Source organism: Gopherus flavomarginatus, chromosome 4 (assembly GCF_025201925.1).
Source record: "Gopherus flavomarginatus isolate rGopFla2 chromosome 4, rGopFla2.mat.asm, whole genome shotgun sequence".
Lineage (NCBI taxonomy): Eukaryota > Metazoa > Chordata > Testudines > Testudinidae > Gopherus > Gopherus flavomarginatus.
Genome location: NC_066620.1, coordinates 42866974 through 42894365, shown reverse-complemented (window position 1 = coordinate 42894365; position 27392 = coordinate 42866974). Strand labels below are relative to the sequence as shown.

The 27392-nt window shown below is 41.6% G+C and overlaps 1 protein-coding gene across 1 annotated transcript in view; it reads right to left on the bottom strand.

Moving 5' to 3' along the window:
• LOC127050232 (cytochrome c oxidase subunit 7A-related protein, mitochondrial) overlaps nt 1–27392 on the bottom strand; it is a 162253-nt gene that overhangs the window by 30829 nt on the left and 104032 nt on the right. The window contains exon 5 of the mRNA XM_050951953.1: nt 8092–8202. Within this exon, the coding sequence (XP_050807910.1) occupies nt 8092–8202 (111 nt within the window). The remainder of the gene's footprint in view (nt 1–8091; nt 8203–27392) is intronic.

The following is a 27392-nucleotide window of genomic DNA, read 5'->3' as shown; positions in this document are numbered from 1 at the left end:
AGCAACAGCAAGTCTACAGAAGAAGATCCTAGCTCCCTAATACAGAGTCCCTGAGTTGGACCCTAGAGAAGAGGGAAAGGATGGTTTTCCTCTGCTGACTCCTCAAGGAAGGGAAAGTAAAAGTACTTTGTACAAAGGAGGATGAGGGCTATCAAGCCAGGGTGGGCTAAAGGACTGTGACAGAGTCATTAGATTTCTGATGTATTGGAAACTTTATTACGTTGGTAGAGATGGGGACTATAAGCAACCTGGCTGGAGAGATGAGTCATGAAAAAGGGGCAAGCCACCCTAGAGCTTGGAGAGACTGCTGCTGACACAGTTGGAGCTGAAGAGGCGGTTACACCACACTTAGCCATGAGGGGGCCCACTGCCTGGTGAGTAACCCTTACAGGAAGGTCTCAGAATTAGGTTAGATTCACAATTCTAATACTATGGAGCTAAAACTGATGCATTCGGGGAATCCATTTGTAATGTGGAGCTTTAATAAAGTTTCCTTGATGAACCCAAATAAAGTTTTCTTTGTTGAGGCTCAGGTCACCTACTGCTGATTGGAATTTATAGAACCCCACAGACTTTTTCTTTTAAACCAAAAGGTGATTTATAGACATGAAAAGCATTTTTGATGCTATAAGAAAGAGTTGTGACACATTCTAGTTAAAAGTTGAACTAAAGGCAAATCAAAATCCATGTGCTTAACTTCGTATCTAAATATTACAGCACAGCTTCACTCCTGCATCTTAAGCTCCTTAGTCAATGTCTGGATTGGAAGCAGGATTTACAGAGCAGTGTTCAAACTGAAATGTGTTAACAGTGGGTTATTTTCACCATAAAATACAGCATGGGATTTATTCTGCAGCATTATGAACTACCCTTTATGATTATACCAAAATGCTGATATTTGGGACATAATTATCTCCTGGAAAGTGATTATCCTGTTTATTTATTTGTTAGCTCTGGGATCAGATAAAGCCTAAAGCACTAAGAATACCTTTGGAATCCAAAAAATATTATTGGCATGTCTGGTGGCTCAACATGTGCTAATTTTACCTTTTTTGTATAAATGTTTTTGAATGCTGAACACTTCAGCTAGGAGATGGGAATCAACAGTTCTTTCGCAAGTGATAGAAAAGTGTAATTGTAATCGTATGCGTTGTAACAGCACAGTTTCTCTAACCACACAAACCATTAGATATATAATGTTTCTAAAAAGGTAACTGTAAACAATGTATAAATGAAAACCACTTTTAATAAAATCCCATGAACGTAAAATATCCTGCCCAGTTGAAAGATGAATCTGGACAGGTGAGAGTAGGAGTCACAGTGCCAATGATGTAGCTGTGGGAATTTATGATTGACTGTAGCTTTGCTTAAGAAAAAGCCCTAATGGAGGTGTTATAACAGTTGTAGACAATTAAATCATTTGAATGCCATTGATATGTGTGTGTGTGTGGTCTCCCAGTATTGATACAGTATGTGCTTACCTTAAAGAACATAATGGGAGAACACTTGCATTCTTAAAAAGAACAGGAGTACTTGTGGCACCTTAGAGACTAACAAATTTATTGGAGCATAAGCTTTCATGGGCTACAGCTCACTTCATCAGATGAATAGAATGGAACATACAGTAAGAAATATATATGCATACAGAGAACTTGAAAAGGTGGAAGTAGCCACACCAACTGTAAGAGGCTAACTAATTAAGATGAGGTATTATCAGCATGAGAAAAAAAATTTTGTAGTGATAATCAAGATGGCCATTTTAGACAGCTGACCAAAAGGTGTGAGGATATCAGGGGCGGCTCCAGGCCAAGCACGAACTTGGGGTGGCAAGCCTCGGGGGGGCGCTCTGCTGGCGCCATGAGGGCGGCAGGCAGGCTGCATCCGGTGGCTTGCCTGTAAAGGGTCCGCTGGTCCCACGGCTTTGGTGGACCTCCTGCAGGCGTGCCTGTGAAGGGTCCGCTGGTCCCGCGGCTTCCTGAAGCCGCGGGACCAGCAGACCCTCTGCAGGCAGACCGCCAGCGGCAGCCCCTGAGGATACTTAACATGGGGAAATAGATTCAATACGTGTAATTACCCAGCCACTCCTAGTCTCTATTCAGACCCAAGTTAATGGTATCTAGTTTGCATATTAATTCAAGCTCAGCAGTTTCTTCTTGGAGTCTGTTTCTGAAGCTTTTCTGTTGCAAAATTGCCACCTTTAAGTCTGTTACTGAGTGACCAGAGAGGTTGAAGTGTTCTACTGGTTTTTGAATGTTATGATTCCTGATATCAAATTTGTGTCCTTTTATTCTTTCGTACATGACAGAGGGGCATTGCTGGCACATGATGGCATATATCACATTGGTAGATGTACAGGTGAATGAACCCCAATGGCTTGGCTAATGTGATTAGGTCCTATGATAGTGTCATTTGAATAAATATGTGGACAGAGTTGGCATTGGGCTTTGTTGCAAGGATAGGTTCTTGGGTTAGTGTTTTTGTTGTGTGGTGTGTGGTTGCTGGTGAGTATTTGCTTCAGGTTGGGGGGCTGTCTGTAAGTGAGGACTGGTCTGTCTCCAGACAGTCTCCAGACCAGTCAGACAGTCATCATAGGACTTACAATTGGTATGGCTACTTCCACCTTTTCATGTTCTTTGTATGTATATTTATTTCTTACTGTATGTTCCATTCTATGCATCTGATGAAGTAGGCTGTAGCCCACAAAAGCTTATGCTCCAATAAATTTGTTAGTCTCTAAGGTGCCACAAGTACTCCTGTTCTTTTTGCAGATACAGACTAACATGGCTGCTACTCTAAAACTTGCATTCTTAGTCATTGTGTAAATGTGAAATGTTGGGACAGTGTAAGTTCAATATATCCTCATTACTGCATGGACAGTAAGTTGAGATGGTTTAGGAGGATACTATGGAGGCAAAGAGTTGATTGGATTATACTGTTTGTTCCATTGCTAATGAGTTGTGATTTAAACATGTCAGGGAGTTAGTGTCAGGATGCAATGACCATGTTCTTCTGAGGAGGAATTCATACAGACCTCCAATACCGTGGTGCCACCACAGTGATTCTGCATCTTGGGGTGTGGAGGGATGCATTAGGAGACTCTGTATCCTCTGCATATGGCAGAGTTGAGTACCATGACACCCCTGTCTAGGACACTGCAGAAGGGAAGTTTGGGTAAAGGACAATTGCAGGGCAGACATGTGGCAGTTGGGTGAGTGGCCCTTAGATCACAGCTTCTATTCTAGCATAGTGACCTGAAGTTATGATCCTGCCTACACTCTGCCTTCACTGGAAACTGATCTGATGGCAGGATTTGGGGTCCTAGGATTGGAGGGAGCATAAAGGTGGCTAAATGCCACCTTTCTCCTTACCCACTCATGCATTGCACCACACTCAGCTCAGGATCTGAGCCCTTAGGATCAAAGCACTTAAAATACCTTGCTGTTGCAGAATGTTATCTACAGATTGGCTCTTCTAGATAGTCACTCACTCACTCACTCATGCCCGTCACCCCAATCGGGGTATGGGCCGCCAACCACAGATCTCCAGAGTCCTCTATCCTGGGCCATTCGCTCTAGCTGGTTCCAGGTATAGCCCATTTTTTTGCTATCAGCCTGAAGGTCACGTCGCCAGGTGTTTCTTGGACGGCCTCTTTTCCGCTTGCCTTGGGGATTCCACCGCAGTGCCTGTCTGGTGATGTTAGTTGGCTGCTTACGTAGTGTATGTCCTATCCAAGCCCACCTTCTCCTTATGATTTCTTCCTCTGCTGGGAGTTGACAGGTCCTCTCCAAGAGGTGGATGTTACTGATGGTGTCTGGCCAGCAGATCTGGAGAATCCTTCTGAGGCAGCTATTAATGAAGGTCTGGATCTTCCTGATGGTTGTTTTGGTTGTCCTCCAGGTTTCAGCTCCATACAGTAGGACTGATTTCACATTGGAGTTGAACAGTCGAATTTTTATTGCCAAAGACAGCTCTCTGGAGCTCCAGATGTTCTTGACCTGTAAGAAAGCTGCTCTTGCCTTACCAATCCTTACTTTGATGTCTGCGTCTGTGCCACCCTGCTGGTCGATGATGCTACCTAGGTAGGTGAAGGACTGCGCTTCTTCCAGGGGGCTTCCATTCAGTGTGACTGGGTCATTGCTGATGGAGTTAATCCTAAGGATCTTGGTCTTGTCCTTGTGAATGTTGAGGCCAACCTGTGATGACGTGGCTGCCACTACGTTGGTCTTCTCTTGCATCTGCTGTTTACTGTGCGAAAGGAGTACAAGGTCGTCAGCAAAGTCCAGGTCATCAAGCTGGGTCCACAACGTCCACTGGATTCCGTTCCTACGCTCGTAAGTGGATGTCCTCATAATCCAATCGATGATGAGGAGAAAGAGAAATGGTGACAACAAGCATCCTTGCCTGACTCCAGTTTGCACCTGGAAGCTGTTAGTAAGCTGCCCTCCATGGATCACTCTACAGTGTATACCGTCATATGACTTCTTGATCAGGTTGACCACCTTTGCTGGGATGCCGTAGTGCCGAAGGACTTCTAGATAGTATTTTCTTGCAAAGACAGACCATGGGAGTGAGGAGAAGAGTACCAAGTCAGTGGTTGTCATTGAGCACCACTGGGAGGGAGGATGGGACGATTATAAAGAATTTTCCTTACCTTTAATCTGGGAGCTGAAAGCTGATACCTAACAACAGCTTGATATTAACCTGACACCCAAAGTAATTTGGTAGCAGAAAGTTAGATAAAAGATGAGGGAATTATCTATAGTTGTTTAATGTAGTATAATATAGTATAAGCCATAGATGCACACAGAATTACAGATAACATTTTTCAGAGTAGCAGCCGTGTTAGTCTGTATCAGTAAAAAGAACAGGAGTACTTGTGGCACATTAGAGACTAACAAATGTATTTGAGTTTGTTAGTCTCTAAGGTGCCACAATTACTCCTGTTCTTTTTAGATAATATTTTGCAAATTGCCACAAGGCAATGGTATTTAAGCTAACTTCCAAGTAATACTCAGGAGCTGTGGCTAGAGACCTCTGGATTTTGGTCTGCTAAGCCTCAAAGAGAAACTTCTGGTATGTTTTCCCCTTGGGGTTCATCATTAAGATACTGCTGTTCCCTCATTCAATTTGGAGTAGCAGGTGTTGTTTACTAATAGGGCGATAATGTGAGTGAGGCTTTTAAATGAGAGAGAAGATGGAAAGTTCTGAATGAGGGCAGATCACAGAATGAACAGTCTGTCTCTCACAGAGGTGAACAATTCCTCACCTCTGCTTAGCCTTGAAAAGAGTTTTTGACTGAAAACATCCCTCAAAAAAAAAAGAGAGAAAACAGGAATTCATATAAGAACATGATTTGCTGTTGACAAGACTGAGCTTTAAGAAGCTTACAATAAATGAACTGTCTGACACTGGGGCTAATATGGCTTTCCAGATGTGACACTCAGATACAGAAAATATTAGAGCTGGAACAAAAATCCCAGACCTGTCTGATGCCCATACAGTAACTCTCTGAACATCCCAATGCAAGAGACATTCCCAATGCAGCTGGAAGTAAAAAGAAAATCCTATCATAATTACAGCAGCAGATCTTGATATCTTTGAAATTATAATATCAAACTTGAACAAAAGCTCTTAGTTACTATATTTCACAGTAACTCAGAGTAATTCCTCCAAAATAACTGCACTTTTAAAGTCCTCAAACCAGGTTTTTAAAAATATTCTGCCATTAATCTGTTAAAAATACTTTCAACTGGAAGAAGACGGTGGCCTAGACATTAACGCTAAATTTTCAAAGGGACCTCAATACCTAACTGCTCCTGGTTTTGTGTTTGTTTGATATTACAATTTCTGAAATACAGAACCCTGCATTCCTGCTGTAATTACTAGAGGGTTACTCTTTAATTCTGGCCACATTTTCAGTAGTGCACTTCCCCCAACAGACCCCATTGAGAACAATGCTGGTGCTCTAGAAAATCTGACTAAAACTTCACCTCTGTAATGCCACCAAAGTTAATGGGGTAACCCAGCATAGAACTGGAGAAATACAGGGGTGATAGCTGTACATTTTAGATATGCCTCTAGAGAGGCAGAGCTGTTCTGGGAAGGACATTAAGCACCCCTACACTTGTGTCTCCAGGGTAGCTTTGGTGAGTATGATTTTGCTACCCAATGCTCTCCTACCAGTGCTACTTTCAGGTGGCATTTGCCAGCATGCACATCTTTGTTCTTTTCAGTTCCCACTGATGTGCTAGGGAGGAACAGGGAATCCTGAGTCAAATAGTGCAGGCTACAGTCTAGCAGTGAGTCTTCCCCAAGTACAGATTTCTGATCCGAATTTCCAAATAACTTCATCTCTGGCTCTGGAGCTCTTTCATGTTGGTTGACAGATTAATCCTCTGTTTGTCTATACATTCAGATTAGGGACGTACACACTACCAATTTAATTCCAGATCCCTGCTTTCAAACAGGAAAATAATTTGGCTGACAAATACATTTCAGGAGCCTGTGAGTCAGATAATAAGTGCAGAATGTCATTGTTCCAGTCAGGTACACCCAGGAAACAGCATTTAGCAAAGACTTACATAGGCTTTGTATCAGGCATTTACTAAGGAGTCAAAAAGAAATCCATTGAATAGTACTACTTTATTTACTACATCTCCAATGAATATAACATTTTCTTTCATACAGACAGATGGGCTTTTAATTAATTTGGATTTAAAAGACCTTGGTTCATATCGAGCCCATTTCTATATTCACTAATGTCAGTAGTATTGTGCATCCATTCTTAGTCTGATATTTTGTTTGCAAAACCCACATATTTATTTCTTATTTTCGAAGAAAGCTGTCAGTTATGTTGCTTTTATTTATTTATTAGGAAAAGGCCTTGCAGCTGAGCACTCAGAAGAAACCCTACAATCACAAGCACCGTGAATGTTACTTTGAAGAAAATCAAGTGCTTCATGGCCATACTATGCCATCAGTTTTCAAACAATTTGAAGGTGGGCGTTCTGTTTTTAAAAAGTCTGCCACGATACAGTCATCCATAAAGAAAGACATTTTAATACCTGGTTTCCACGTGTGTGGGGGGTGGGGGAGAGGGAATACCCTAGCAATATTCTTCTCATTAAGTTATCTTAAATACCATTTCATTTTTACATCTACCCAGAGAATCAATACATAATTCTCTGGCAAAATCATGTGTAAATGCAAGTAAATTATATGTTTTAACAATTACTTAGTAGAATAATTATACTGGAATTTACTAAGCAAATCCGTAGATTACTTATCACATAATTTGCAATTTCTAGATCTTATCATGCAGTTATAATTTAGAAGAGAGAACTGTGAAGATAATTAGCATTTGATGATATAGTATGGTAATTCCCAGATATTATACTAATAAGGTATTATGTAGTTAAAATGTTGTTTGTGACCCATTATGATTCAGATGCTGGTTTCCGAGGGTCTGAGTTTTATCCCCAGCTTTTCTGTTCCTGTGTTCACGTCAGTTAAGGATACATACTGCAGATCTGAATTGAGCAAAACTCTCACTGAAACCAGGAAGAATTTGATCCTTAACTCACCTCAGGTTCCTTATCTATAAAATGGGGGATGATGATACAATGGGTGAGGTTACAAAGAGGTCTAATTTTTTTGCCAGTCCACAAAACATCAGTGGCTCTAACAGCATGCCCCATCATGGCTCTGATTCAGCAAAGTACTTCAACACCCGTGTAAAAAGTTACAGCTCTGATAAGCTCCCCCTACTTGACTCTCTCCAGGCTACTGTACTGGACCCAAACATTAGGTCCTTCATGCTCTTGGCTTGCTAGGCTGGGCAGTGTTTAGCCCCTGTTTCTCTGGCTATGGGCCTCTAGGTGCACACCCCAAGTGCAGACCCCACATCTGACACCCCTCTTAGACTGCTTCCTCTCCAGTTGCTCTTGCACTGAAGTTGTGAACCCTCTGATTCCCTTTTCAGGGACTATGCACCTGTGCAAGCACGTAACACTGATTCCCTAGAGGAATTTCTAAACACACACTTTACTCCTGGGGAAACTACAAGAGATAGCAGATCTATAGAAAACTCACCCCATCTGAGAGTCCTTTGGGTCTTAGTCACTGTTGGACAGAGAGTCCAGGTTTCTTCCGCACCCCTTTTCCTCCTGCCAAGTCCTGTCTTCTGATTCTGGTCTTTCTTTTCTGGAAAACACAAAAGACCTTAGGCTTTATAAGCACAGCTTTGGTCATGAGTCCCTGTGTGAGACCTCATGCCCCAGCCTTGCCACATTCACCTGCCCTCCAGACAAAGAAGGTTGGCAGGAGAGAAGGGAGCTAATAAGAGACATTAGCAAATCGATGATCCTTTCTGGAAGTCCCCATTGTCCTGCTAAGACATAGTTTATTACTGATGGTCCTTAATGTCTGTCTCCATTCAGGGGTAGATACCCAGGTGCCAGACTCCTTCCCATTAAAACAAGAAGTATGATAAATGAATACGGTTAAAGACAATCATGAGCATATAAACATAGAGTTCATAGCATCATGGTGGAATTCAGACGTGCACATAGACTGGTTCCTAACTGTCACAGTAAGTGTAAGCATGTATGTAGTTCCATTGACTTTATTGCTTACAGATCCAGTTCAACATAGGGAAAATTGCTCCAGGCGGAAATCACTTACACAAATAGGAAGGTAAAGTAACATTTTACCACCTCCTAGGCCTGCTGTGAGGCTAAATTACTGACTGTTTGTATATTACTCTGAAATGCTTAGCAGGTAATTGTAATAGATGTACAAGATGTTAGTATAACAATATCCAAACAATCGTGTCTTACTAAGTTTGAACAAAATTATCCCTTCCCATCGTGGGGTAGTGGGGAAACCTGCAGAAGGGGGAAACTAATGCAATGACATTGGCAACACAGTAGCAGCTGTGCTGCTGCACTGTAGACGCTTGCTACAGTGACAAAAGGGATTTTTCCATTGCTATAGTAAATCCACCTCTCTGAGGGACGGTAGATAGGTCAATGGAAGAATTCTTCTGTCCACTTAATGGTGTCTACACCAGTGCTTAAGTCAACTTAATTACATCTCACAAGGCATTAAATTTTTCACCGCCCTTAATCACTACTCACTGTAGTAATTAAGCTGACTTCATTTTGTAGTGTAGACCAGCCCTCTGTTACAGGACATGGGGAAACCTACTGTCTCTTCCTGTGTCTTTAGTAGCAGAGACCAAGAAGGGGCATGGCTTTGTCATGGTGCTAAGCCCAAGGGTTCATATGGAGCCTTAGGTCTAACCTCATGGAGTGACCTCCTTCTGGCAGCACAGCTGGCTTAGTAGCTACACCACCATTGGTCCCCTAGGACATGGCTGTGCTCTCTTTCCCTGCTCAAAGAGGATGTGGTAGAAATCCCAAACACATGGTGGAGTTGTTGCCAGTTCAGAGGTAGGAAAGCATGAGTCATATAGCGGCTACCTGTAGCCGTGCTCTTCAGCCACTTTTGACTAGTGCTTGTGTGCCCTTGCTCCTTCACTACTATTCTGTGTATTCACTTAACTATGTGTATTAGGCACTGCACAGACATGTAGGGAGAGGCAGTGCAGTGAAGGGGACCTTAACATCGCATGCAGACTCACTGAGAGAGATTTGGGGCCCCAGTCATGTTTAGGGCCGCACACCCTCCCATTTCACTTTATTTATACAGATGTCTGGGTGGGAGGTTAAGCTTGGGTACAATTGTCCCCTCTTTTACTGCTCTCATCAGCCCTGATCCTGTGTAATTGCCTTGTGTGTCTTTTTTTATAGTATGTTTTTAATTTCCCATGTTTTTTACCTATCATGTGGGTTTGAGTTTGGTTTTGTTATATAATTATATTGGAATGTTACATTATGATGCATCACTCGATTAAAATTCCTTCTCTCCAATTTTATTTCCTTTCTAGAAATTTCTCATTTACCTGCTTTTTTGAAAAAGCAGTAATACTGCTCTTAGGATATGTAAAAACCTGCACAAGTTATGGAATGCACCTTGTTTTGTGGCACCTATATTGCTACAGGGAAACTGGTCATAACTCTTCTAGTCAGACAACTTCTTTGCTGCAGAGTCCCCTGTTATCAGTTCAAAATCTTCTGTTAGGAAAAAGCAGCATTAGCTGGTGGCCAGCTATTAAAATAATTCCAGCCACTTTTATAATTGTCTTCTTTTACATTCATTTAACATGTGTTTTTTATCTTGTGCTGGTGTGTGGTGCTTTGTAACTGTGATATTAAAAAAGCCATTAAGACTTACAAAAGAGAACCATTTATTCTATATCTGAATTGAGTTAATCAGTTAATTCTATTTTTTGATAGTCTTTGGAACTAATTCCCTACTGGAACAGCCCTAAGAGCCTATGTTACTCAAGTGATTCTACAGTATGTAATATGGCTGTCATGAACGCTGTTTCTAAAATGAATTTGTCACCTTTTCATGCCTATCTGAAATCTATCTTGACAAATATTATAGTTAATGGAGAACTGGGTTCTTTATAGTAACAAATCCATAGGGTAACGTTAGGTCTAGCAACTTAAATACCTACATGTGCCTTGTAACATGCCTGTGCTATATATTACCTGGTCTAATAATGCATGCTTAGTTTATAGCTTAATTAGTGTTCTTTACAGTCAATAATAGTCAGTGTACCTAACCTTTTCATGGAGCTCTTTACAACCTAGTTTATTTAAATGAATTCTGTTTTATCTGAAAAACTATTCTGATCATATCAGAGCAGATAAAGGAATTGTGCATTATTGTGCTCTGATCTTGCACTATGACCTGTTTTGCAGTCTGTTGAGGACTGGTAACAGTCCATGAGTTGTTTAATGGAGTGTAAAACAAATCACTTCAGCTTCAGGAATAAAAGTGCATAAATGGCTCACTCTAAAGGTTACTCTCTTAATCTCTGATGTTCCAAGAATTGCCCCTTCTGATAGATGGATTAAGGCCAAGCCTTAAGGGATGTAAACTGAATTATAATCAAGCAAAATCTGGACAGTTTCAGTGCTTGCAGATGTGCTGTATCCTCACCAGTTATCCAATCTAATTTGTTATATAACCTGTTAGTTCATTGCTAACTGTGCCCCACATATGCTCTTTCTGTCCCTCTCTCCCCCCTTCATTGTGACTTCAGGACTAAATACTGAGCCAGGATTGCAAAGTGCAAAGCAGCTCAGCAGTGATAAGAGAAAACAAAGGAAGACCTGTTACAACAGCTCACATACTCATACACAATTCCTTACATTCTCCTCTACTTAAATTGTAGATCATTCTTGGACTGTTGTATAGAGGGTAACAGGCTGACAATGTACTAGATATTTATACATACGAGCGTTCGGAGTAAACAGCAGCATTTATTGAAAGGATTTGAAGTGGTTTTGTCTCTAGTTTCTAAGGTAAATGTTCTGCCACTGAGATAAGGATTTCATGTTAATTCAATGTAGTACAACATTAGCCAGGCACTACTATAATATGGCTACTTAATGCCATCTGAAAGCATTCGAGTGCAGACACTTACTACAGCAACAAAGGCTTTTTCCATCACTGTAGAAATCCACCGCTGTGAGGTGGTAACTAGGTCAACAGAAGAATTCTTCTGTCAGTCTAGTTGCATCTACACTCTGGGGTAGTTTGACTTAAATTTCAGGCCCTCTGCAATGTAGCTAAGTTGACCCAAATTTTAGGTGCAGCCACCTAAGGCCTGCTCTAAATCACATTGTCAAAAGTGACTTCAAGTCACTAAAGGCTAGATCCACAGAGGGATTCAGACAGCTGCCTAACAACCACTCAAAGCTCCTACATCTAAAATTTAGTCTATCAAAGCCCCTTGCTCACCTGCCTTCTAATCCAGTAGGAACCTCAGTTTCCACTGATAAAATCTCCTGGCAGCTTAAAAATCTGACAGTGAGCATGTGCACAGCTGCCTAAATCCTGATTCCTGGCTCACACCTAAATCTTGCTGGAATCCTCAAAGTAGGCATTCTCCTGGGGATGCTTCTGCTTCCCAACCCCCTCTCATCCTATAGGCTAGTGGTTAGAGCCATAGGCGCCAACTCCATGGGTGCTCCAGCCCTAGAGCACTCACGGAAAAAAATTAGCACTCAACAGCAGCCAGCTCCTCCCCCTCCCCACCAGCACCTCCTGAGCACTGATCAACTCCTCCCTCTCCCTCCCATTGCTTCCTGACCATGACAATCAGCTGTTCCATGGCATGCAGAAGGCACTGGGGGGATAGGGCGGAGCGGGGACAGGATGTGTTCAGAGGAAGGGGTGGAACTGGGTGGGAAGGGGTAGAGTGGGGTGAGGACTGGGGGAGGGGCCCTGGGGCAGAGCAAGGGCAGGAAGATGTGGGGCGAGGTGCGGGCTTGCAGGAAGGGGTGGAGTGGGGGTGGGGGTTGGGGGAGAGCAGGGGTTTAACACCTTTGGGCAAGGAGGAAGCTGGTACCTGTGGTTAGAGCACTCACTCAGGATGTGGGAGACTCAACTTCAAATTCTGAGAGGAGAAGAAGCTTGAACTCAGGTCTCCTACTTCTCTGGTGAGTGCCCTAACCTCGGGCTATGGAATATCCTGGGTTTGGGGTCTGTCTTAGTCTCTCCCCTGTTGAAGCTCTTCCATTTTGCTTAAAATACTTGAATATTCATTGGAGCAGGGACTTGAACCTGACTGTAGCACATCCCAGGGGAATGCTCTAGCCAGTAGGCTGTTGGGTAAAAGTTGATATAACCACCACTTCTGCCTCTGTTTTTGTGAGAAAGGAATGACTTGACACAGGTGCTCAACTCCAGGCAAGGGTTCATGGCTGTAAATCTCAAGTGAAGATTGATGCCTCAGTCCCTGAAAGAGAAGGGGCTTAAGTCACACCCATCTCCACAGCATTTCCTATTGGCTAGCTTAAGTGGCTCCCTGCTCAACTTGCTGACTTTTTCAGATAGTTACATTCGTAGGCATCTATGCATTGTATGGGGAGCCTGGTTGCCTAACTCAGGCTGAGAATTCCACTGGACAGCAGGATGCCTAGAATTAGGCACTGCAGTGACTAACTCACGTCCCCTTTGTGGCACTAGCACTTAGGTTCCTAAGTCCCACTGGCTTCTAGAGACTTAGGGCTGGTCTACATCAAAAAGTTACATCAGCATAAGTATGTCTCTCAAGGTTGTGAAAAATCCACATGCCTAAGTGACATAGTTATACTGACCTAACCCTTCATGTAGTCAACACTTGGGAGAGCTTTTTCTGCTGACATAGCTCCCACCTCTCAGGGAGGTGAATTAACTACACCGACAGGAGAACTCTCTCACGTTGGCTTAGTGTCTCATTAAAGTGCTACCGTGGTGCAGCTGCGCTGCCTCAGCGGTTTAAGTGTACATTTGCCCTTAGTTGAACCAGCCTAACCCCTGGTGTAGACAACACTAGATCAACGGAAAAAAATTTCTGTCAACTTAACTACCACCTCTCGGGAGATGGTATAATTGCACCAATGGGAGAACCTCTGCTGTCAGCACAGAGAGTGTCTACTCTGAGCACTAGAGTGGCACAGCTGTAGTGTTTCCAAGCCTTTAGGCTCCTAAGTACCTGTGACACTTTTGAAAATGGAACTTAGCCATCTAGGCCCTGGTCTACACTACGCGTTTAAACCGATTTTAGCAGCGTTAAACCAACTTAACGCTGTACCCATCCACACTACGAGGCCCTTTATATCGATATAAAGGGCTCTTTATATCGGTTTCTGTACTCCTCCCCAACGAGAGGAGTAGCGCTAAAATCGGTATTACCATATCGGATTAGGGTTAGTGTGGCCGCAAATCGACGGTATTGGCCTCTGCGCGGTATCCCACAGTGCACCACTGTGACCGCTCTGGAAAGCAATCTGAACTTGGATGCACTGGCCAGGTAGACAAGAAAAGCCCCACGAACTTTTGAATTGCATTTCCTGTTTGCCCAGCGTGGAGCTCTGATCAGCACGGGTGGCGATGCAGTCCTAAATCCAAAAAGAGCTCCAGCATGGACCGTACGGGAGATACTGGATCCGATCACTGTATGGGGAGACAAATCTGTTCTATCAGAGCTCCGTTACAGAAGACGAAATGCCAAAGAATTTGAAAAAAATCTCCAGACTATAATACAGAGTCCACAGCACAGTGCTGTGTGACAAGCGTAATGGAAAGCCAAAGAATCAAATGGACGCTCATGGAGGAAGGGAGGGGGTACTGAGGACTCCAGCTATCCCACAGTCCACAGCAGTCTCTGAAAAGTATTTGCATTCTTGGCTGAGCTCCCAATGCCTGTAGGGTCAAACACATTGTCCGGTGTGGTTCAGGGAATAGCTCATCAATTTACTCCTTTCCCCCCCCCCCACATGAAAGAAAAGGGAAAGAAATCGTTTCTTGACTTTTTTCAATGTCACCCTATGTCTACTGAATGCTGCTGGTAGAAGTGATGCTGCAGCAGTGAAGAACAATATCTGCTCCTCTCCCCTCCCTGGTGGCAGATGGTACATGCTTGATAACTGCTGAATACCCCTGGCTGGCCTCAGGGGCACCTGGGTAAAAATAGGAATGATTCCTGGTCATTCCCAGTAGATGGTACAGAACGGCTGGTAACCGTCTTCATCATAGCCACGGGGGGCTGAGCTCCATCAGTCCCCTTCCTTTCTGGTGTAAAGAAAAGATTCTGTACTGCCTGGACTATGATAGCAGCGGGATGCTGGGCTCCTCTCCCCCGCACCCCTTAATGTCCTGCCTGGACTGTCATAGCACCGGGAGGCTGCCTCTCCCTCATTTTATCTCACTAACAAGTCACTGTTTCTTATTCCTGCATTCTTTATAACTTCATGACACAAATGGGGGGGACACTGCCACGGTAGCCCAGGAAGGTTGGGGGAGGAGGGAAGCAACGGGTGGGGTTATTGCAGGGGCACCCCCAGTGAATAGCATGTAGCTCATCATTTCTGCAGGATCTGACACAGAGTAGCTGTACTCTCTGATACACTGCTTCTCTAGTACACTTGACCCAAATTCTAGGCAGGACTGACTCTATTTTTAGAAACCATAAAGGAGAGATTGACTCGGGGAGTCATTCCCAGTTTTGCTTTTGCGCCCCCGGCCAACATCAGCCAGGGGCACCCATGATAGCAGCAGACAGCACAGAAGGACAGATAACCGTCATCTCATTGCCAAATTACCCTGGCAGCAGACGGTACAGAACAACTGGTAACCATCTCTGCTATCATGCAAAAGCAAATGAATGCTGCTGTGTAGCGCTGGAGTATTGCCTCTGTCCACGGCATCCAGTACACATACGGAGACTGTAAAAAAAAAAAAAAAAAAAAAGCTGAACGGGCTCCATGGTTGCCGTGCTATGGTGTCTGCCAGGGCAATCCAGGGAAAAAGGACGTGAAATGATTGTCTGCCGTTGCTTTCCCAGAGGAAGGAATGACTGACGACATTTACCCAGAACCACCCACGACAATGATTTTTGCCCCATCAGCCACTGGGCTCTCAACCCAGAATTCTAAGGGGCGGGGGAGACTGCAGGAACTATGGAATAGCTACGGAATAGCTACCCACAGTGCAACGCTCCGGAAATCGACGCTAGCCTCAGACCATGGAGGCATATCGCCGAATTAATGTGCTTAGTGTGGCCGCGTGCACTCTACTTTATACAATCTGTTTTATAAAACCGGTTTATGTAAAATCGGAATTATCCCGTAGTGTAGACATACCCTAAGTCTCCGGCCTCACAATGCTGAGCAGAGCATCACCTAAACCCTTTTAAGAATCTGGGCCTAAGCAGCCTTCCCACAGTCTCACAGAAAATCACTGACTGACCCAGGATCTGCTGAGTGCTTTAGCCCACAAAACATCCTTCTCTGAATGAATAGTTTCCCCACAATCGACAGCCCACATCCCTTCTTTTCATGGACCATCTAGCTGGCAAAATATTTATGCAGGGGCTGATTTCATCTCCCTATAAACATACTGGTTATACTATCATTTCTACACAGGGAAGCAGAACCATTTTGCAACTGCATGTGCAAAAAATATAAGGGGTGACTTAGAGCAGGAGTGTGGCTACAAATTCATTGTTCAAACAACTGGAAACTGTATTCCTCAATGTATCCATATAAATGCACTATCTTACTTGATATCAAATTTGACCTGCTCTCATAATGGAAGAAAGGATATAAGCTCTCTCTCCTGGGGCCAGCATACACTGAAAGCCTGACTAACTGAAAATGGCTGGTCGGTCACTGGAAAGTCATCTTGCAGAGTAAGTGAATGCTCCTTAAATTAGATATGCATAGCTCTGTGTACTCCACAATTAAACAATTACATCTTTTGATCACTCGAGGCCTTGAATATGTGTGTATAAGTGGTGATCAAGCCAGCACCAGTGAACCAATGATCCTACATGCTCTATTCACAGAATGCAAGGGAGAAAAGCTTATACTCACTGGAAAAAGGGAGACTTCAAGGTGACATAAGATGAGATGCTTTCAAAATTTCTCAAGAGACTTTTTTTTAATTACCACTGGTCAGTTTATTTATAGGCTTTGCTTTGTTACATCAGAGTGTCTGAGCACCTCTCAGACATTAATGAATTCATCTCAAACACCTTCCCTAGAAAGGGAGTCAAAATTGTCCCCATTTCATAGACAAGAAATTGAGGTTCAGAGATTAAGCACCATTTGAAGGTTACACAACAAGTCTTTGGCAGAGTTGGAAATAGAAATTAGATCTTTTTAGGGCTCAGTTTAGTGCCTTATTTCTTTGTCTTCTTAACAGAACAAAGCATTTAAAAGTTCAGCTATCTAACTACATAACACAAAACTAGAATTAAGCAAAGAACTTAGGCAAAACCTAATAAGCACCTGAGCATGTGATTAAAGCAAGCATACTGAATTTGGGAGAGCCAGGTTTTTCTATGGAGAACGAGGAGTGGGGGAAAAGCAGATGGGAGTAAACTACATTTAGTACTCAATTTTGAACTCATTGAAGTCAATGGCAAACTTCCATTGACTGCAATGGTGCAGAATCAGGCCTATAATGAAGAAGGAATGCTGGGCTAGGGAGGGTCTCAATTTACATTTGCTGAAAAACCCTATCATATGACATAGTCTATGTTTTAATGCTGAGACTTCTGTTATATAAACCATGAGAAGTGAAGAGATATTCACAATTAAAGCTGAAACACCACAGCTTCCTGACATACTGAGTGATATTCTGACCTTACTAGAATCAATGCAAAACTTCCATTGATTGCAATGAGGACAGGATTTCACCCACTGGTTTTAACCTGCCTTCTTGGCCTAAAGTACATGTTGCAAATGTAAAATCAATCAATATTTGAATTACTAAGCAGACTGCTTGGCTAATATCAAATCAACATTCACCAGCAGTTAACCAATGGTAGTATCTGAGGCCAGGTATACATAACAGACTGATATGGTGTGACTAGGATCCCAGGAGAGCCACACTGAGGTTACTCAATTAGGATGAACTGCAAAGATTGAGGCAGACAATCCCCAAAGCTGGTGGCTATTCCAATACTTAGATTTACCAAACCAGCGCAAAACAGCTTCTATAATATCTTACTGGTTACCCAGAAGCCAACAATACAATTCTCTTAAAACAACCCAGCCTCTGGTCTCCACCCAGAAACCTGAGTCAAATATGAGGATTACTGAAAATCTTATTCATCATATAAGAAAGTTCTACCAATCCCAAAGGATCAGGCAAATTACCTCCCAGTTTAATGAATATTCCAGATCTTACCTAAATACATGCTTACCGCCAATTCTTATTAACTAAACTATAATTTATTCAAAAAAAAGAGAGTATAGGTTGAAAGATCAATATACATACAGACATGAGTACAGTTCTGAGATCAGATTCATAGTAGAGATGGTGAGCTTTGTAGTTGCAACGAGTTCTTTCAGGATTAGCCCATAGGTTATAGTCCAATGTTCATATTCAGGGTGATCCAGATAGGACTGGAGATTCAGTCTTATGACTTAAGCTTCCCCTGCATGATAAAAAGGATCAGGACTCAAAGGTTTTTATATAGTTCCTTTTTTTCTTTTTTCTTTTTTTTTGACGGCTTGGCATCCGTAGGCGAACAATAGCAATCAGGGAGACTCTGAAGTAGACCTGTTTCCTAAACATCACTAGTAACTAGATACAGGGATTAACATAAGGCAATTGTCTGTTTTCCACCATTTACAGGTAATATGCTATATATTTCAAAGACAGATGAATACATTGATATCACTATATCTAGAATTAATTTAAGAAACAATATTTCTTAATTAACAGAATACAGCATAGTCATGGTCTGTTTGACTGCATTGTTAACCTCTAACAAGACATGAGTACACACATACAATTAGTGTGACTTCTAATTTCTAACAATATAGGGTTGCATTTCAAATTTCTAGCCTATCTACCACGGAATGGCCCTAATTACCATTCACATACTTTTCTAATATGTCTCTAAAGGTTGGATCTGGGTCATTTATCCTGCACAATGCTTGACCCTTTCTGGCCATGTGTCACACTTTGTATAGGATTAATTGCAGTTATATAACAGTGGTAGCAACAATGATTTGCATGGTCATAGTCTAATCAGATAATGTCACATATGTAAATAACTATATCACTCAGGGGTGTGAAAAATCCACACCCCTGAGCAATGTAGTAATATCAACCTAACCTCCCTCAGTGTAGACAGCACTATGCCAGCAGGAAAGCTTCTTCTGCTGACATAACTACTGCTTCTTGGGGAGCTGGATTAACTACGAAGTTAAGAGTGTCTTCACTAAAGTGCTTCAGCGGCGCAATTGCACTGGTGCAGCTGCACCGCTGTATGTGAAGACAAGTCCTGGGGTCATTCCCTATTCTAAATACAGGGAAATACTGTGGAATCCCAGGTGTCAACGTCCAGCAAATGTTTGCTTTTTAAGCTCCCTATGTAATGACCCTGATCATCCATTTATCAACAGTGTCTGAACACACAACAACAAAGGATAGACCTCTGTCACTTGAGCTAATGGAGTAACTCCTTTGCAGCAGCAGTAGTGGGCTAGCATCCTGTATGTAGGCTGGTCTTTCTCACATTGCAAGCCTAGGTAAATCAAAAGTTAAAGGTATAAAGGATGCAGCTTGTACTTAATTTTGCTCATTTGTGTCACAGCAGACCACAGTAGCCAGGGATCAAAGTGGTTTACAATCTGTGACAAAGGATGAAATGGCACTTCAGGGTCACCATTCCTCTTTATCTCACAGTACTTTTAATACCATTGTAGTTCTGTAGTAATGGTTGTGATTTTTGTTCTCATATTCCAGTGGTTCATCTAACAAGAGGAATGTAACATAAAGACATCTTGCTGGACATAGCAAAACTAAGTGTGTCTCTTGTCTCCTTTTGTGTATGTACACAACTTTTTGGCATGTGCCCCCTGGAAACATCCATGCATATCATCCTGTCAAATACTGCTTGCTAGTGTCTTGATCTGGGCTCGGGCTGATCTAGAAATTATTCTGAAAACAAAACCAATATGAGAGATGAAATGTAGCAGAAAGCAAAGTGTCAGCATTACCTAAATAACAAAACCAGGCAGAGCTGGCTCTTTAGATGCTGTAAAGTACCAATACTTATGACCTTCATAATACCCAAGCATTTATTTTGGAACGCACTCCAAATGAATAAACTGAAGAAATGAATATAACCAGATCAAATTAGCAACAGACATGAGGTAAACCCATTTTGCCCAGGAAAAGATACAGCTGATGGGAGATTAATCTTTATCTACATTCCCAGGCTACAGTCTGCTGCTAGACTAAACCTCATCAATATCTTCATTACAATCACCTTCTGTCATTTATTAATCTAGTCTAACCATCTTCATAACATAAGCCATGGAATGTCCCTGAAATATTGCCTGTTTGAACTAGCATACCTTTAAGAAAAGCATCCAGGCTTGATTTCAATATTGCCAGTGATTAAGATTCCATAAATTCTCCAAAACTTGACTGTTTTTAGCATTCCAAACAGCCACTCTAACAATAAGTGGTTAAGCACTGGAATAAATTGCCTAGGGAGGTTGTGGAATCTCCATCATTGGAGAGCAGGTTAGACAAAACACTTGTCAGGGATGATCTAGGTGATTGTGTCAGAAAGTGTATGATGTGTATGGGGTCAAGTAATTAAAGGCTGAAGCCAAGTCATACACACAAGGGTGCAAGTTAAAGTTGCACATATACAGTCTTAGCTGTTGTCTTTCCAGACTTTTAGTGCTTAAATAGGCAGCTTTAAGGAGTGTTATGTATAGGATTTCCTAGACTTTAAAAAAGAAAAGAAAAGAAAAATGTATAAAAAGGCGCAGAGTCGCTCTCCAGGACCTAAAAGCTCTTGCTGGCTTGCCAATCATCCTGGAACTAGGCACATTCAGAACATGCTGTCCCAGGCATCTGGGTAGAGTCACAAGGTATAGCTGTTCTTCTGTGCACTTTAGGAGGTTAGTGAGAAAGAGCCCCTTTCCTGCAAAGCTTCAGAGCTATGCTGCTCCTTAGGTGCCTCAGAACAGAAAGCACCCAGGAGCCTTCCCTTAACACCTTATTGCCTTACAAGTTATTCTGGGCTTGCAGATCCCTTGCCTCAACTCAGCACACATTACAAAATGCGCAGGAACCCCCCTTTGCCTGAAACTTCCAGTATGCAGCTAAGTTACCAGGTCAGGCTCAGTGTAGTTTTCTTTAGCTGTACACTTTACCAGCTTAAGAACAATCCCTGTTAAAGCACAGAGTGCATCAGCAATGTGTCATTTTCAAAGGGGCATCATAACTCAGTAAATCAAAACCATTTTTCACTGAGCCATGCTGGGACTGGGGCAGAGAATAAGGGAACCATAACTAACTTCTTGACAACCGCCATACACCCCTCCCCCACATACTCTACTCTGACCTCTGGATGCTGAACTCAGCAAAGAATCCAGTTCTTGTTTTCTGTAGGTGGATGAACTGAAAGGAAAGTGAGATTGAACAGGTATTTGTTACATGAAATAGGAGCCCCATCAAGCTTCCTGTAATGGTGATGACATGCCACTCTCTGCTGTGTGGAAGGTGCAGTGCAATGTAGAAGATTTGAGCAATAACACCTCCGCGAGAAATTACTAATGAGAAAACAGGAGATGTATGAAAGCTTGAGAAAGCTCACCCAGTGAGCGAATACACACTCTCACACTCTTTTCTCCAAGGTTCTGAGCCTCGAGAGAAATTTTATTAAAGTCAGTGGTGAGCGCGCCAAGAAAACCCTTAAAACTTAAAATGTGCTAGTTTTGTTCTGCGCTTGCAAAGCCTCTGTCTCCAAGTCCATCTCTCTCTCTTTCTCTTATTTAAATTTTAATTGAAAAAACAATATTGCTGTCAGGGAAACATCAGCTCCTCTTGCAGTTCAGTCTTTCTGTTAAAATTTGGGCAGTCCAGCTAAGGACCTCATTGTCCTCCAACTATCTCCCTTGACTTGTACTTCTAACTGCCAGAAGTAGGTCTTCTTAACGGTAGGGTGGTCCAGTCTGATATCCCTCTCTGGCATCTGGTGTAAAACTTCAGGGGCTAACTAGAACCCTTTCTCCATTTCAGGTTGCAGACAGGCAGACTACTTCGCCACTAAATTCAGTTGGGTCATATCTCCTGAGGGTGGGTCGGTGACTCACAGCGGTCTGGAAAGACTCTAAATCCTGGTGATCTGCCACGTAAAACTTTAAAAGATGCCCAAAATTGCAACAATACAGTATTGTGAAAAGCCAACAGTAAACATCCTACTGTTCCTAGGAGACAAGAGGGCAGATCACTAGTCATCTAAAATTTGACTCGACAGATTATGCACTGCAGGGAACAAGAAATGACCATGGTAACCTACAAAATCTCTTTCTCCTCTAATTTCTTGACTTGCTGGTAACTGTCCAGTACATTTTAGTTCACATAATCCACATGGAGTGTCTGATGCAGTACAGCAGTACTGGGCTACAGCAACAGGATAGAAAAATATTCACATAAGAGGGGAAAAATGCTGTGACTTTAAGAAGGAAAGAAATTGGAGATGATATGAGACGGTTCTAAAGATCTGTTGTTTTTGAGACCTCATTGGGATCTGCTAGTATAAACTTCTGCTAGTATAAACTATATCTGCTAGTTTAAACATTATCCTAGCTATTATGATGCTGCAGTATATGTATGCAGAGTAGGAACATCAAACTACTCTCTTATTGCTTGTAGAGTGGTAGAAATATCAGTGTGACAAACCCTCTTTGATGTCCATGCAATGTGAATGGTTTTGAAAGAATGTGTTTTATCTGACGTGGTAGGAAGGCAGTCGGTTTCATGTGCTTTGCTTTGGGCTCAGTGAGCATGGGGTCAGGATGACAGCTGCCTAGGGTAAGTCAGAATTTCAGTCCATGACCAATATGAAAAGGAAGACTCCATGGCCACAGTATTGTCAGAATTCAAAGTACAGCTAGGTGAGGCACAGCAGTTTCAGCTCATGTGGATTCTCATTCCAGTAAATTTCTCTTTGAGGCTGGAGTCTGAAGGAAGTCAGAGACTCCAAGCAGAGCTTTGGTGTATTTAGCAGAGGTGTGCAGTGATTGGGAAGATCTTTTGTGAAAATTGATGCACCATTTTTTATCAATTCATTTCATCTGATGTTTGCATGGAGCACTCAGTGGAAAATCACACTTTCCATCCCAACGCCCAAGAGTGTGCAACAGTTGAAACACTGCCTGGCCCCTTCCACAGGTGGAGCAGGGCATGCATCTCCCAGCAGGAGTGAATGACCCACTAATTGATCCACATATCTGTGCGTGACAGAGGCACTTCTATCCCCATTTTACAGGAGGAAAACTGAAGCACAGAGTGGTGGAGTAAGTTGTCTAAAGCTAAACAGCTAGTCATTGGCAGAGCTGGCAGCAGAGCTTTGGAGTTCCTGGTGCCCAGTTCTACGCTCAAACCACATGCAGCCTTTCTGGGAAAGGGTTGCAAACCTCAGCAACATTTTAGGCTGAGTTTTGGGAGGTTGCAATGAAATCCATAACTAGAGAAGTTTCACCCAGCTTTGGATTTAGTTATAAAAGATTTGCATAGCTCTGACTATGTACAGCAAGCTGCATCCTCAGGGTAATTACAAGAAAAAATAAAATGACAACAGAAATTACTTAAAAGCTATGAGCTACAAGAGGAATAGAATCATATTGTGATCTCATTAGCTGAAACGACTGGAGAATCTTTATATTCCTGGGCAACAGTTAAGAAAATATTTGGATAGAGAAGGCAGGGGAGGAAGGTGGAGAGAACACTTTAGGAAATGTTTTGTATATTCTAGGCTCTTAATTACTGCTGTTTGATAGTAATAGAGTCATGGCAGTGTAATCAATCATGGGCTGTGAGTGATAAGAACTGCTCAATTAAACTAGAAAAGGGCACTATAAATTCAGAGAGCTCTCTTTAGGGAAACAGATTCCAAGAAAAGACCAAAAGAGATTAAATTATGTCAGTACCAGTTTCTCTTAAGAGATGGGATTCCATTAAAACTCAGGGCTAAGTGGCCTGTGAGATGTGAGACTATGTCAAAGAAAAAAATGGGCACTATCATCTATAGGTTGGGTTTATTTTTTTAATGGTTTGTCAGTAGCATTTGGCAATCCAGGAGACTGGGTTCTTCCCTGTTTAAGTGGAGAACAACTATAGCGTGGGCAGCTGCAGTGAAAGCTTCTCTAGGCTGCTCCCACAATGTGCTTCAGCCTCAGACTGAGAGGGTAGTTCTGTTTCCATGGCCACTTCCTTTTGTGGCCTCTTTCCTGGGTTTGCCAAGAGCACTGTCCTTTGTGATGATGTCATGTTTATCTGGAACTGGACCGAGATCACCAAACCCATTTCACAAAAGCCTGCAAAGAGAGTAAGTGACCTAGAAACCAGTGACCCAATGAGGGGGAAACAGCTTGCTCTCTCCTTACAATCCTCTGAGCCATCTAGTTTCTCTTGAATATTGTTTTAGTGCAATTTATTATTGCTACAGAAATATTTCTACTGAGAAAAATAAGAGACTGAATTATACCTGCTATAAATTCACAGGTCAAGTTTTGTGCAAGCCAGAAGAATTCATTGCTGTCTTTTGAGTGACACCATCACCAACCCTGTAGGGCAGGGAGATTCCACTTTCATACTAGCCACATTGCAGTTTTTGAACAGATTTTTTTGAAGGTAAACTAGAAAATAAAGCGCATTCATTGTGGCAGTATTATTCTCATCGTATTACACGGTACCCAAACAATTATGATGCTCATAAGGAAAATAAAAGAATGAGAAGAACCTTAATAATAGATCATCCTTTCAAAACTTTCTTTAGTGCAGCACAAACACTTTGAGCAAGATGTGGAATCATCATATCTTCTAAAAGAGTTAAATCAATGGCAAAGACCCACCCAAACACACATAGGCCGCAGACTACAATATACTTACAAACTGATGGATAGTCAATTGTTTCGTATACATCATCTTGATAACAGTCATTTGACCAGATGCTCAGCTGGTGTAACTGGCGTAGCTCCATTTACAATAACAAAGCTATGTCAATTTATACCAGCTGATGCTTTGGCGCATTTTCTATCAGTACAAATCTGCAAACTTTTTTTGCGGGGCTCGGGGGGCAAGAGAGAGAGGGGGTCCAAAACAATCATGAAAACAGCAAGATGTATGCAAAATCCATTTAGTTTGTATATTCAGGGCAGGAACCAATTATCCACTGCTTTGCACCTTCTGCAAATAGGGTATAGAATACTCCCCAGTCAGAATGATATTTATTTTAACCTGACCTTGCACAGATACATGGCAGTAAGGAATCAGGTGCCCTGTTTTCATTCTTGTCTATAAAACACCTAGCACACTGGTGGGATCATGCAAATAATTGATAAGAAACAATATATAAGAACCAACTATAAGCAGAGAGTAATGAAAACCTTGGGCTGAACATCAAGCAATGAGACTAGTCACTTGAGAGAGCTGTAGGATTTACTTTGAGCTGGATACATTATTAGAATTTCTTAGATCCATGTTAAATAGGAATTGTTTACAAGGAAATGTGACATTCCCCAAGATACAATCTGGACTGTTGGACAGCTGTGTCCCCTCAACTTTCCAACTGGGGTGCCTTTTACACAGCTTTCCTGCGAGAACAACCACTTCTGGTCTGTTTACACACAGCCTCTCACATGCAAAAATCACTCTCAGCTAGATTATATAAGTGCTTCTAGCCAACCACTCCTGAATTATATTGTAGAATGACAATAGTAAATTCCTAATCCCAGACTTGTCCCCAGAAATGTGCATCTTGCACTGCACAGCTCTTTCCTTCCGTGCAATACAGGCTCATAGAAAGTTCATAACTTCATTAATGGAAAATTATATGCACAAATCCTGTTATCTCAGATGGCAGTTCCAGACACTTCAATCCAAACACACTGATTTAGATCAAACAAGTTTATTAACTACAGAAAGACAGATTTTAAGTGATTACAAGTAATGAGGCATAAAAGTAAGAATTAGTTACAAAGAAATAAAAGGTAAAATGCGAACTAATACCCAATTTAACAAACCAAGTGAATTTAAAACAAAAAGGGTTTTCTCACCACATGATCATAACCCCCCGGCTAGACTTTTCAACCAGGTTCCTTCCCTCAGTTCAATGATGCTCCTTTTGTCTTTCAAACATTGTTGATGCTGTGAGTAGAGACGAGAGGAGAGAAGTGATTTGTGTTTTCTATTCTCCCTTCTTATAGTATTTCTCTTCTTTGAGAATCATCTCCAGCTGGGATTCAGGTGACAGCAAGTCTGTCTACCAAGATGTAAATCCCTCACTCACACCTTTCTTCGTGCCAAAGAATGGCCGTTTACCCCGGTGACTGTCCAGTTGATTTTGTTGACACCTGGCTCAGGTGATGGCTAACCTTTTGTCTCTGAATAACTGGTTTGTTCTGCTTTTCTAAACCTGGAGCAAGTCTCAGCAATGTCATATAATAGAGTTTTATAACTATACATATAATGTTGCTATACACATTTTACCAGGACAATAAAGTTCAGTACATTATGAGTTTTCAAATGATACCTCAAAAGGCATACTTTATAGAAAATTTATCATTGTCTTGTAAAAGTGGTGAACATAAGGATACAGTCCGTCACAGGAAACAAAATAGATTAGAATTTGCTAGATGATTACACTTATTATAGGGCATAAATAATGGTCTCTACATAATGGCAGCAATCAGATTAATTAATGATGGAGAAATGATTGCACAGTATGTGGGTCATTTGGACTAGTGTTGTAAATAGAAGAGTAGGTTGGGAGGGATTATTCAAATGTCATAAAACACAAAAGTAATTAAGCAGAATGTGATGGCTGTTATGATGATAGACTGAGCTCTATAAAATACAAAGGTTCAGTACTGCCTACCATTACAAAGAATCAGTTGTTTTTTATAGAAAGCAATGTTTTCACTTGCTTTGCTTGTTAAAATGCAAAACATTCAAATGTAAAAAGCAAACATGGATATTTAAAAGTAATTTGGACCTTCAGTAACAGAGTATGTAAAAGTAGCTTTATACAGTGCATTCTCCCCACACAATAATATGCAAGAAAACTGATTTCTCATTAAACTATGCTTGCATCAAGACAAGAAAATTTTTGGTATAAATTCTGTGTACAAAACAGTATTATCTCTGATTATCATTAATAATCTTAGGATAATATTGTTTTACAGCCTTGGGTTTTAAAATCTCCTAAACTTATTTAAAGAACAAACAAATCACTCTTGGTATAAATTATAGTATTTTTGTATTGCTGCTGTAAGAAGACAGTATTATTCATAAGTATTATACTTTAATAATTTCTAGTGTTTTGCAATAGCAACTAAAATGGAATGTATGACTTATTCATGGAACAATGTATGGCTAGTTTAAATATAAGGAACCACATCATTAAGGTGGTTGAAAGCACTTGATTTGAATGGTGACTGTAAATATTTATTTGCTCTTCATACAAAACATTCTGCTTCAGAGCATGTATTATAGTGTCGAGAGGTAAATGTAATAAATACCAAAAATCTTCCAAAGTATTTTAAGGGACTGACAAATTCAAAAATGAAGAGAAATCCTGATTTTACTAGTCCCAGTGGGTTAAATCCTCAATGTTTACTCAGGCAAAATTCTCACTGTAGTGATTGAGAGTTTTGCCTAAGGAAGGAGGTAAAGATTTGCTCTGCAATGCCAAAGTATTTTAGAACATATAGTGAATGATTTTCATA